Source organism: Semicossyphus pulcher, unplaced genomic scaffold, assembly GCF_022749685.1.
Source record: "Semicossyphus pulcher isolate SPU_LCO1_2020_fin unplaced genomic scaffold, fSemPul1.0.p SCAF_11, whole genome shotgun sequence".
In the NCBI taxonomy this organism is placed as follows: Eukaryota; Metazoa; Chordata; class Actinopteri; order Labriformes; family Labridae; genus Semicossyphus; species Semicossyphus pulcher.
This window is the reverse complement of record NW_027211615.1, coordinates 26,188,028-26,200,000: the sequence shown is the minus strand read 5'-3', so window position 1 is coordinate 26,200,000 and position 11,973 is coordinate 26,188,028. Positions and strand designations below refer to the sequence as shown.

The 11,973-nt window shown below is 41.4% G+C and overlaps 1 protein-coding gene across 1 annotated transcript in view; it reads right to left on the bottom strand.

Annotated features, from left to right (window-relative positions):
• Positions 1-11,973, bottom strand: part of man1a1 (mannosidase, alpha, class 1A, member 1) — a 163,631-nt gene that overhangs the window by 37,952 nt on the left and 113,706 nt on the right. The window contains exon 5 of the mRNA XM_069655905.1: positions 5,285-5,379. Coding sequence (XP_069512006.1) covers positions 5,285-5,379 — 95 coding nt within the window. The remainder of the gene's footprint in view (positions 1-5,284; positions 5,380-11,973) is intronic.

Here is an 11,973-nt window from a genome sequence, read left to right as displayed (position 1 = left end):
TCATGCTGGTTTGTTACTGGTCTTTAACTGGTGCTCGTTATTTTATTAGTGCGTGTATTTCCTCTCTCTTAACTTAAATCAGCGACCACAGTGTGAACCCATGTTACAAGTAGGGTCCACTTTGAAGACGACTCAAACATTTGCCAACGATAATGATAAAAGTACTTGCTAATCTTGTCTGGTGGTTGCTGTAGTGATATACAGGTGTACTCTAGGGCCCTGTGACATCACTGTTGGGTGTGTTCTAAGTTGCAGCAAAGCACACGCCAAACCACGCCGAACCCTGTTGCGGATTAACCCCACATTCATGTGGTGTCGGGATAAGTGAATAAATGAGTTGAAGACTTGGAAAATTCAGATAAACGTCCACTGATGTTGGAAAAACAACTCGGAAATTCAGAGAACTTTGGTGCCTGACTTGTCGAGTTGATGTCACAATATCGAGAAACCATGCGGATGAAAGTAAATGTTCGGTTGGTGTTTTTAATTCAAGTACCGCTATAATCGCTATAAGGTTGTTACCTTAATTGCTGTCCTCTTAAAGACACCTAAAACTATTTATAAGCTCTTTCTTTAACGTTTTCTTGACATGACCACTTACAGCTCCTGAAAACATTGAAATTAAAAGAATTACTTCACAGCTCAAGAAATGGGGTCATGCAATGAGCATGTGAATGCAAGGGTTTATTCAGATGGTGAAAATGTAAAATGCATGCAAGATATATACTTTACCAAAAATGTTTTGTTAATGTGTCTATACAATCTGCAAACTTGAGTGGAGTTGGAGCTCATCCTGGACCTTCAGACATTTATCTTATTCTCTAAAATGATCAAAGAACTATTGAGCAAACGAGGTTTACTTGGTGTATGACAAATAACTTGTTTTAAACTGTGGCCTTGTTTCTCGTGCCTCCTCCTGGGCTTTTTAGATCGCTGCAGGGTTTGTTTTTGAAAAAACACTGGAGAGAGGGAATAAAGAGAACAAGGCCGTGAAGCCGAGTGGACCTACAATACCATGTCCTGAAACAGAATTTAGATACTGGGTCACTGAAGGCAAGATGGATGGACTGAGGAAGGACGGAGAGGGAATACAGGAGAAAAAAGGTCTTTTAAAAATGAAGTAGAGTAAAAGAGAGAGGGGAGAAATGGGGATGAAGGGAGAGATGATAATTGGGCCTCATTTGCAAGTGGGTCTGTGAGTGTTTTGTACTGATTTATTCTGCCTCAATGTGGGTCAAGGTTACATCGGCAGTCTAACAGCTTCTAACTACACTGCTTCAAAAGTACGTCACTGATGTTTCTTTGCAACCACCCAGTTATGAGAACTTTTGATCTGTTCCTATCAGTCTCCTCCTCTATGAATAAAACATAGCAGACTTTAGAAAGATGGTGAGACGGTTTGTTTATCCTAAAATGTAGACAGACCATTTATGAAAGCCACACAGTGCTGCACAGATAACCTGGAAGTTAGCATTGCCCTTGTTACATCCTCAAAAAGCCAAAAGGATTCTTCCAGTGGAAACTAACATCTTGCCATCCCTTAATTTGATACTTAAACATTTTGATCAGTAATATAACCTCAACACTTTTCCTAAAGTGTAAATGCAATCTCCAGCAGTAAAGAGCTAACATTTGGCTATAATCAAACATCATGGTGTGGTGACTTCAACATCATCACCACTGAGCATCCTTTTTAAAGACACACGCAAAAAGTTTTAATTCACTGTTGGGATATTCACTGGGCTTTTTATGTCAAAGAACAAAATGTGAAATCTGTTCAAGCTTGTGTGAGCCAAAGACTTCTAACCAAAACCCCAAGGACCCTGAGACAGGGGAACCAGAATGACTAAGTAACAGAATTATACAACTGTTATAATACTGGTTCAGTCATACAGAAAGACAGATTATTGGACTTTGTGTTCCTTTGTAGATAGCTAGTGGGTATAAGTCTACATTTTGATAACAACAGAAGGTTTGTGATGTATAGCACTTGAAATTGGTGTTATATTGTGAGGCAAAAAGACCTGAAACGCCTGAATGCAATGAAATACAAAAAGAAATACAAATCAAAGAAAAGTCTGAGTCCATCATTCCATCCATTATCTATACTGCTTACCCTGGTTAGGGTCATGGGGGGGCTGGAGGTGTCACTGGACATCGGCAATCAATCACAGGGCTGACACATACAGACAGACAACCTTTCACACTCACACCTACGGGCAATTTTAGTGTCACCAACGAGCCGATGTCTTTGGATTGTGGGAGGTAACCGGAGTACCCGGAGAGAACCCACGCATGCACAGGGGAGAACGTGCAAAGTCCACACAGAAGACCCCACTACGTCTGAACCGGGGTTCGAACCAGGAACCTTCTAACTGTGAGGTGACAGCCCCGAGTTATATACATGTCGTTTGCATGTTTAAATTGCTCCTCAGCTTAGATCTACACTTGTTTTCACCAGACCTAGATACAGTAACCTTACCTAATCCCAGAGCACTAAGAGTCACCTAAAACCATTCCAGTGTTCCATCCTTGGTAAAGTTCAACTCCCATCATGAGCTTTCAGCTGTATCACTGCTCTTTCATGAAGCTTGTATGTGATTGTTCCAGTCAGATATGTTGTGAACACCATGCATGTGCACTGGTGCATGTGTAACCTCCAATTTAGGCAAAAGCGCAGCAGGTCTAAATTCTGCTCCTCCAAAGTCGTTTCCAGGAACCAGTAGGTGGAACTGAAAAGCATTTCAGCTAATTACTGGTTTGTTCTAGAAAAACTCTCCTACTGATGTTTTTCTGTCTCATGTGAACATGTCACATACAAATAGGAAATGTTTAGTTGGAAATAGGAGTTTAAGTTCCTGCTCAGTGGTGCAGAAGTTACTACGTGTGTACCTGTAATGTGTGCATGGCACTATGTGTAAGCGTGTGTGTGCAGGGATGTTAGTCACGTGTGTGTGTGTGTGTGTGTGTGTGTGTGTGTGTGTGTGCTTTCAAGCTATCATAGCTCACTCATGCAGGTAAAGTCATCATCACCACCAATCTGTTCAGGCCTCCAGGGGATCATGCATGCGCACACACACACGTACGTGCACACACATAGTCTCTCCCTGGGGTGTTTCTCCCTCCAGAGAGGAGGATGGCAGGGGTGCAGAGTCCGTTCACCCATAGAGACAGAAAGAAAATTAATTTGTCACAGCGCGTTTATCGTCAGGACAACCTGCCTTTTAATTAACGTCTGACAAACAGCAGAGTGTCGAGTCTCTCTCTGGGGAAAGAGAGAGAAAGAAAACGGGGGATAAAAAGTGCTCCACTCATCACCTGTGATTGACAGAGGAACTAGACCGCAACGACGGCAGACCCTCTTCATGGTTTCGATGTTCTGGGTGTAAGACATGAATGTTTTGTTGGACTTTTTAAGAAGTTATTTAGTTTAGTCAATCAGATCTACTCTGATGAGGTTAAGTTGGCATGATTGTCAAGCAGCGACTGCTGAAGGATTCCTGCTTTTAAAGAGGAAAATTTGTTACTGTAAGATTTAGGTAATGAATTGTATCTTTAAAGAGGGCGTCTCATGCTGTTTCCCATTTAGTTACAATGTATGTTACAATGTTGGATGTCCAAATTAAACGTGGGGGAAGTTTTAAATCTGTAGGTAAAAGTATGTTGGAGTAATCCCCAGGCTTCTCAGCTCAGTCTGCAGGCTCTTGTGAACGTCAGGTTTCACGCCGTTTTTTCTACACGCTGCACTTTGTGATGTCACAAAGTGCAGCCTCGGCAGGCTTCAGAGAGCTGGCCAGTCAGGAGAAAGTGTGCTTGTAGGGACGGGGGAGTCGTTTTAGGCAGAGGCTGTACAAGGGACTGCAAAGAGCACCAGTGTGAGAAAAATGTTTTTTTTTAACTGTAAATTATGCTAAGCTACTCCACAGGTATCACAGAGTGAAAAATTACGCTTTAAATGACCATAACAGCTTCCCATTTAACGATTTTGGACAGTTTATAGAATATGATATAAATGACATAAATGTATGTGTGTACAATTTATACATAATTTAAGGGATAAAGAAACCAATCATTAGCTTTCAGCCCGATTACTTATTATCTATATACCAATATATCACACCTTGCAGAAGGCCGTTTGTGCCACTACACGCGGGTTGTTACTCAGCTTGTTATTCAACATGACCTGTCAGTGTTTTTAGCATTTTCATGATAAATCAGGGTTTTTTATTTTTGTTTTTTCATGATTGCCTTGGTTTTTTTTTACCTTTTTGAACACTGCGACAAATCAGTTAGCTGATATGGGTCTATTAAAGTTATATTGATGTTGTTACAGCATATGTTTGTCAGATACATGCACAAATCTACCTTTGTTTTTACATGTAGCAGAGCATCACAGCTTGGTTTACAAAGCCTAATAATGACTAATCTACTGTAATTAACTTACTTGTGTAAAAAAGCAGCCTTCTGCGTAGCTTTGCATCGCCACAATCTACTTAGCTCTTTAATTCAGCTCTACTACAGCTCCTCGGCTAATATCCTTTTATGTTTCTTAATATGTGTCTGTTGATAAAAACACTAATGAAGGTTAATAAAGACATGTGATGACTAATTTCATCTAATAATGAAAATGTGGACAATGGCAGTATCTGGTTTGTCCTCCTCCACATTTAATTTCCTTTTAAACAGTACATCCAACACATCCATCATAATTAGGCTGTGTTTTAATCAAATAAAGCAGCTTTACATTAAAGGACTTTAAGACATAAAGATAAAAAAGAACCGCGTCAACAATCAGGCTGAATCTTTCTCAACATGTAAGTGTTGGAGGATTTGTATGGGAACAACACAGTGGCTCTACATCTCTGTCTCTAACTGTCAGCGTGTCTGCATGTGGAGCAGTGAGACCCAGAGGCAGCCCCTTCACTGAGTGTCGCCGAGTGTTAATAAAGGCTGACTGTGGCCTTTAACCTTGTCTGAGTGCGCAGAAACTTTTGGTTTGTCTTTTGAGTGTTAGCTTAGTTTGAGAGGCAGCCGCTGGCACGTAGTCCTGGACGAAAAAAGCGAACGGCATCTGTCTGACAAGTCGGCTCTGTCACGTAAAACTAAAACATCTCGGTGCGTGTGAGGGGAATAAAAGGAGCCTGTGTTCGCCCGGCTTACATCAAGCCTCAGACCAAAGAGCTCTTTAAAGTATCAAATCATGAAAACAGACCTGCTGCCTCAAATACCACCAGAGTGGACCGCTGTGAGACAAAGTGTGTGTGTGCTGGCGTGTGTGTTGTACCTCTTGAGGTTAAGCAGAGCCCAGGGAATGCCAGTGGGCGTTTTGAAGGCTGGCAGCAGCTTTTCACCGAGCTCCACAGCCTTTCTACGGTACACCTGAGGAAGAAAGAGAGAGACGGCACCTCATTACAACATGTTTCTCCTCGCAGAGACAGCATTTCACATTCTCTTTACCAGCCCAAAGAAAGACACAGCAGCCGACAACAGAAGTCAAATCATTCTCTGGAGCACAATTTGTAGACGGCAGCAACATTCAGCATCAGACACTTCACTCAATAATAGTTTGGTTGTTATAAGAACATGTGAATGATGACACCTGACAACTTAAACCTTATGTCAACTGGAGGGAAACCAACAGGAGCGGATCCAGAGGCGTGGCCTGGGCCCCCCTTGAGATCTGATTGGCCACCCAAAAATCCTAAACTAGGATTGGCTATTTACCTTGTCAGAGGCGGGACTTGCAACAGGCTAATCGTAGCTTTCTTTCCATTTCAATGTGGCACATTTCATTTAGTGCTTTAAACTGTTACTCTGACCACACATCTTCTGTTTGAGTACTTAAGGATTTAAGCTTAGAAGGAAGGGTTGATTAAACGCTATTCATTCATGTGTTTGTGTGGACACATTTCATGCCACCCCTGCATAAGTCAGTGCCCCAGCTGGGCCACGCCAGTCAAAAAAGTCTGGATCCGCCCCTGGAAACCAAGGAATAAAAACTGTTATAGGGCTACGACAGCTATCATTTTCGTTATGGATTAATGTAACAACCATCCAGCTTTTTGCTTATCAACTAATTGCTAAGCATTCAACCAACAGTCTTAAACCGCAAAGATATTCAGCTCACTACCATAAAAGAGAAGGAAAAGCATCGATGCCTCGAGGCGTCTCAAATTTGAGAAGCTGGATCCAGCAAACGTTGGATATTTTTGCAGGAAACATGGCTGAAAAGTGAATTATAAAAATTTGTTTTCACCAAATTTTAAACCAAATTAAATTCCCAATGCGCCCAAAGAAAGAGGCAACTGAAGGGAATCATAAATGTTACCCTTAATGTAAAAATAATATCAGAAAAAGGACATTTTCTCGCACAAGCAGCACCAGCTGAGGGTGACATCTGACAAGAGCATCTACACAACCAGAGTTAAAGGTTAAGGTTAAATTCATTAAAAAGTTTGACTCAAATTAGGAATCATGTTCCTCATGAAAAGAACGAAATAAGTAGAATTTGTTCCCTCCTTGCAACTTGATTTATTTCTTTGTTTCAGGCTTTCCTTCTTTCCCATCTTCTTACTTTTGTCCTTCTTATCTTTTGCCAATATCGTTCTCTCGCCTTATTGCTGCTCGCAGCTACATTGATGTTTTCCATCTGTAATTTGAAGAAAATTACAGAAATTCTATCCCTCTTTTGTTTTTTTGGGAAGGTCACTCGCACTATTAAATGTAATTATAAGATGCCTTACAGTGAAACATATCAAACAGGGCTTAAAGTAGGCCTACAGAAAAAAACAAAATGCAATGTTTAGTATTAAATCTGGAGATGAAGGAAAACCCGGCACAAAGAAAGATGTAAACATTTGAAGTTTAACGTTTCAACAAAACACATATCAGGCTGATTTACCAGAAGGAATTAGCCTACATCTGATTGAACATCAATAATTACAGCTGTGGAAACTAAATGGGCTGAATAATTGCACTATGAAAATATGTTATTCCTGCACGACAGCCCAGACTGACTGGTTAAAGAAAGCTCTGTAAAGCAAAGTATTGGCTCCATATCTATTCTCTACACAGGAAAAAAAAAAACTTCTCTAAAAGTTGAAAGTAAACTTCTCCTAAAAAGAAGTGAGTCACCGATCCATCAGGACAGAGCTGGACTCACCAACGTTTGATGTTTGACTTTTTCTCATTCCTGTGAGAATAACAGATCACATACTGAGCTGGTAAACACCAGCATGTGGTGTCTATTTCAGTGTTCTGACATCAGTTCATTCAATTTTGGAGAAGTTAAGTTCAAAAGCTAACCTCTATTCCACTTGGAATCACCGGTGTGTGCAGAGGTTTGATGTTGCTTTAAATAAATCCACAAGCAGTCATCCGTAAAACAAGAGCAAAAGAGCAAACAGACCGGGATGTGAGGCCTGGACAGAACCGGCTGATGATGTCTTATAACACTGAGTTTCTATTAAAGAGTCAGCAGGACTTTTGATCTTTGTCTTCCCGATTTCTGACCTCCACACAAACCTGTATGGAGTCGTTTCACATGGCCAAACAGTGACAAACACGGGTTCTTAACATTCTTTTCAGTGTGGATGTGATAAACAGTGTCTGTTTTTTGGGTCAAAGGTCGCTTATGAAATTTATTTTTCTTGATGGGTGCATTTTTTGTTATCAGTGGCAGTATTTGTAATTACTGCCATGTTAATGCTACCTCAGTTTCCCTTGAGATCAATAAAGTATCTATCCATCTATTCATCTGTCCGTCTGTTTGCCGTCTGTCTGTCCACCTACCCTTCTGTCTATCCATCCATCCGTCCATCTACCCACTGACCCATCCGTCTATCATCCATCCGTCTATTCACCTACCATCCACTTGTCTATCCATCCATCCACCTGTCTTTCCACCTGTCTATCCATCTATCCGCCTATCTTTTCATCCAACCATTCATCTGTCTATCCATCTATCCACCTGTCTATCCATCTAGCTATCCATCCACCTGTCTATCCATCTATCCACATACCTTTCCATGTATCCTCTAGCCTATCTATCTATTGATCCATTCATCCATCCATTCATCCTCTAGCCCGTCTATCCATCCATTCATCCATCCATCTATCGATCTATCTATCGATCCATCCATCCACTGTGGATTGCTGAACTTTCTAACTCGTGCTAACCATGGTATTTGCCTTAGTCTGACTTGTAACATGTCTGCCCTGCTGCATACTAAACCATCTTTTGCTTTTGCATGATATCAGCTACAAGTGTTATTCGTTCCATTTCCCTCTCTAAGCTGTTGTGTGAACATATCTGACCGGACAGCTCTCAGGCGCTTACAGCTGAAGGGTTATGGTGTCTCTTAGGTGTCTGATTTTGTTGCCTGTAAAAGTGAAGTACTTCCAGATTCGGCTTCTGGCGCTGGTTTAGTGAAGCAGTAAGGATAGAGTGGGATTTGGCACAAGACAGGTGGACTGAATGGCACTACTGCCAAGGATTCAGGAGCTTGACCTCATGTGCTCCTGCTGCTGTCCACTGAAAAGGCTGTTTTAGTTCTTCTGTTAACTACGACAATAAACATGTGAAAGGTTTTATCGCAGACTTTTGATGCACTCAGCCTTTTTTAATGCCTGTTTTAAGTCAATGGACTGTACTTATATAGCGCTTTTACACGTTGCACTCACTGTATTGAATATACTGTACATATTCTTTTCATCAGTCTACTCAAAATCACTAAAATCCACATAGAGGTGGTACAGTAGCATGTTCTGTGTCAGCACGCTGGCAGCTCTGTTCCCAAAGGATCTACCGCCCAGCAGGGTGTGAGAGACGGGGGCAGGGGGGAGGAAAAGATTTGTGGAGAAGAAAAAGCTCGGGAGGCTACTTGTCACAACAGTTTGGCAGCTCGACACCTTTTCCTTCAAATGTCAGAGGCAGGGAAAGGTTAGGGTGAGACGCACGAGAATGTGGAATGGGAATACATGTAGGAATGACAATTGTGGTTGAGAAGAAACATCCAGACAGTCTCCAGTCTTCTGCACGTAATTAACACCTGCACTGTTCATTTGGTTAGTTTCATTTACATACTGCAATATTGGCCAGATATAAAAGAATCTTTGCCATAGTCAGGACTAAAGAGACAGACAGCTAACTAATGCAGGTTGAAGAAAAACCAAATTAAGTTCAAGAATTATTCTCAGCAAAAAGTTAAAGAGATAAATTGTCTTATGGACTCTAACTTAAGGTGTACTTAAACTTTTCTTTTTAACTCTCTCAGAGAACAAACTCCACTGGGTTTTAGCACCCAAATATCGAGGCGGCTGTGGCTCAGTAGTGGAGGCGGTCGTCTCCCAATTGGAAGGTTGGCGGTTTAATCCCCAGCTCCTGCATGTCAAAGTGTCCTTGGGTAAGACACTGAACTCCAAATTGCTCCCGAAGGCATCGCCATCAGCTTATGAAAGAGCGTAAAAAGGTAAAATACAGATTGGAGATTGGCATAGCAGCCTCTACCATCAGTCTATGAATGTGTGTGTGAAAGGGCGACTGTGACATGTAGATAACTAGAACACTAGATAAGCGCTATGTAAGTGCAGTCCATTTACCATTATGCACTGCCTGGCCAAAAAAGTCACACAGTCTGATATTTCGTTGGACCGCCTTTAGCTTTGATTACGGCACGCATTCGCTGTGGCATCGTTTTGATAAGCTTATGCAATGTCACAACATCTATGTCCGACCAGAGTTGCATTCACCAAGATCTTGTATTGATGATGGGAGAGTCGGGCCACTGCGTAAAGTCCTCTCCAGCACATCCATGTGTGAAAATGATGTCTCCTGCTCCCTGAACCACTCTCTCACAACTTGAGCCCGACGAATGGTGGCAACGAGTCACATCTTTTCCACGACCACAGGATATGGCTTCCCACATGGTTGTTTTCGAAAAGAGAGCTACTCACTGTTAGGGTTAAATAACTTGTTGCCAGCGGAAACGTATTAGTCACTGCAGTCATTTTCCAACGGAAGGCTCTTATCTATTTGCTTAGTTTAATCCAGGTGGGGACTTTTTGGGGGGCCAGACAGTGTATAAGTGCAGTACAACTCGCTACACTTAAGAGACATGTAATGAAATTAATGTTATGATCGAACAATGACACACATATTGCGGATATTGGAGAAATTTGCATGAACAATGTAGATCTAAAAGTCAACACATCTCCAAGTAGAATGGATTATCTGCAAGACTTTCATCTAATGACACGATAAAGTATGTCAAAGATAAACATACTGTCACACACACACACACACACACACACACACACACACACACACACACACACACACACACACACACACACACACAATCTGTTTCTTTTATCTCCATCTTTCAGACAAGACCTACAAGAGACGACATTTCCACGCCAGGACTCATGGTGACACCAAATCACTCCTCTGTGTGTGTGTGTGTGTGTGTGTGTGTGTGTGTGTGTGTGTGTGTGTGTGTGTGTGTTTGGTGCTGCGCTGTGGGGGCAGGAAAGTGCAGTAACAAGGCGTCGGATCCCAGTGATTAATGCCTTTAATAATGCCAGGAGCACACTGAGGGGGAGAATAAAATCACTCGCAGGGACGCACAGAAGTATAAATTAAACACACCCTGTGTCCAAGGCCATCAAGCAAACTGCCAACAAGCTTTAATAAGCAACTGAATTATACAGAAAGTGAGGAACACACACTCAACACACACACACACACACACACACACACACACACACACACACATACACACACACACACACACACACACACACACACACACACACACACACACACACACACACACACACACACACACACACACACACACACACACACACACACACACACACACAGGAAGCTGGTGGCTGATGTAATTTGTAAAAACTGATGTTGATAATCACATTTCACACCTGGGTGCTCCTGACAGACGTATCCATCAGGAAAATAAACTGTTTTAATGATTTTTTTTTGTGTGTGTGTTAACTGAGATAGCTGGATAAATCTCTGGTTGTTGGTATCTGTTGCCATCATCAACTGTTTTTACTGCCAGAATGTTCACAGAGGGAGAAGGAGCTTGTGTACTATTCAAATAACTAATGTTACCCTAAGTACATATCGTGTTGTGATAGTCCTTGTAATGTTTGTGGCAATATAATGGAAGACATTTCATGAAGCAATAACAGGGAGAACATCTTGCTGTCGTCTTGTTGGGTAATGTTGGTTAGTAATGATTTCATATTTGGAAGCTTTAAGTGTTGAACGTAACTCTACAGAAATAAACACCACAGATCAAAGACCTGCAGTTTGCTTACATTGTGTTCACGTACCCTGCAGAAGGCATATTTGTTTCCATCTGAACTCTACCACTGTAGCTGTAGATAGATAAATAAATAAAGCTCAATTAAAAACCAGACTAAGAAGGTAAGATTTAATAAATAATTAAACAGATAAAAAAGAAAGCTCAGTTAAAAGACAGATTAAATCTTTTAAAATATAAGACTGGACTTCGTCCATTGAAGACTAACGACGTGTCTGACCATCACCTCACTTCATGTCAGTGTTTCAGGAGATGTAATTGTAGCTGGGTGAGGAGAACGTGCAGGAAAGAAATGCAAAATATGTGTTTAAAACAGTGCAACAATTACAAAGCTTTCCCACAGGACAGCACTGGTTGGTTACTTTTTTTTAAAAATAATTCAATGTAAGGGAAATTTAAGATCCTCTCGATAACAGACCGTTGCTATGAATAACAGACCGTTGCTAGGGATTCTGCTCTAATCACACAATCCGGAGGACTAACTGTAATCATACCAATCCGCTGAAAGAAGGCCGGTAAATTTGACGTCGGTCTGTTTACAGAGGAAGAAAAAGAAGAGTTGAAAACAGCGGAGAGAAACAACCTGCTCACTTACATATTGGCCCATTATCAGATACTTATGGAT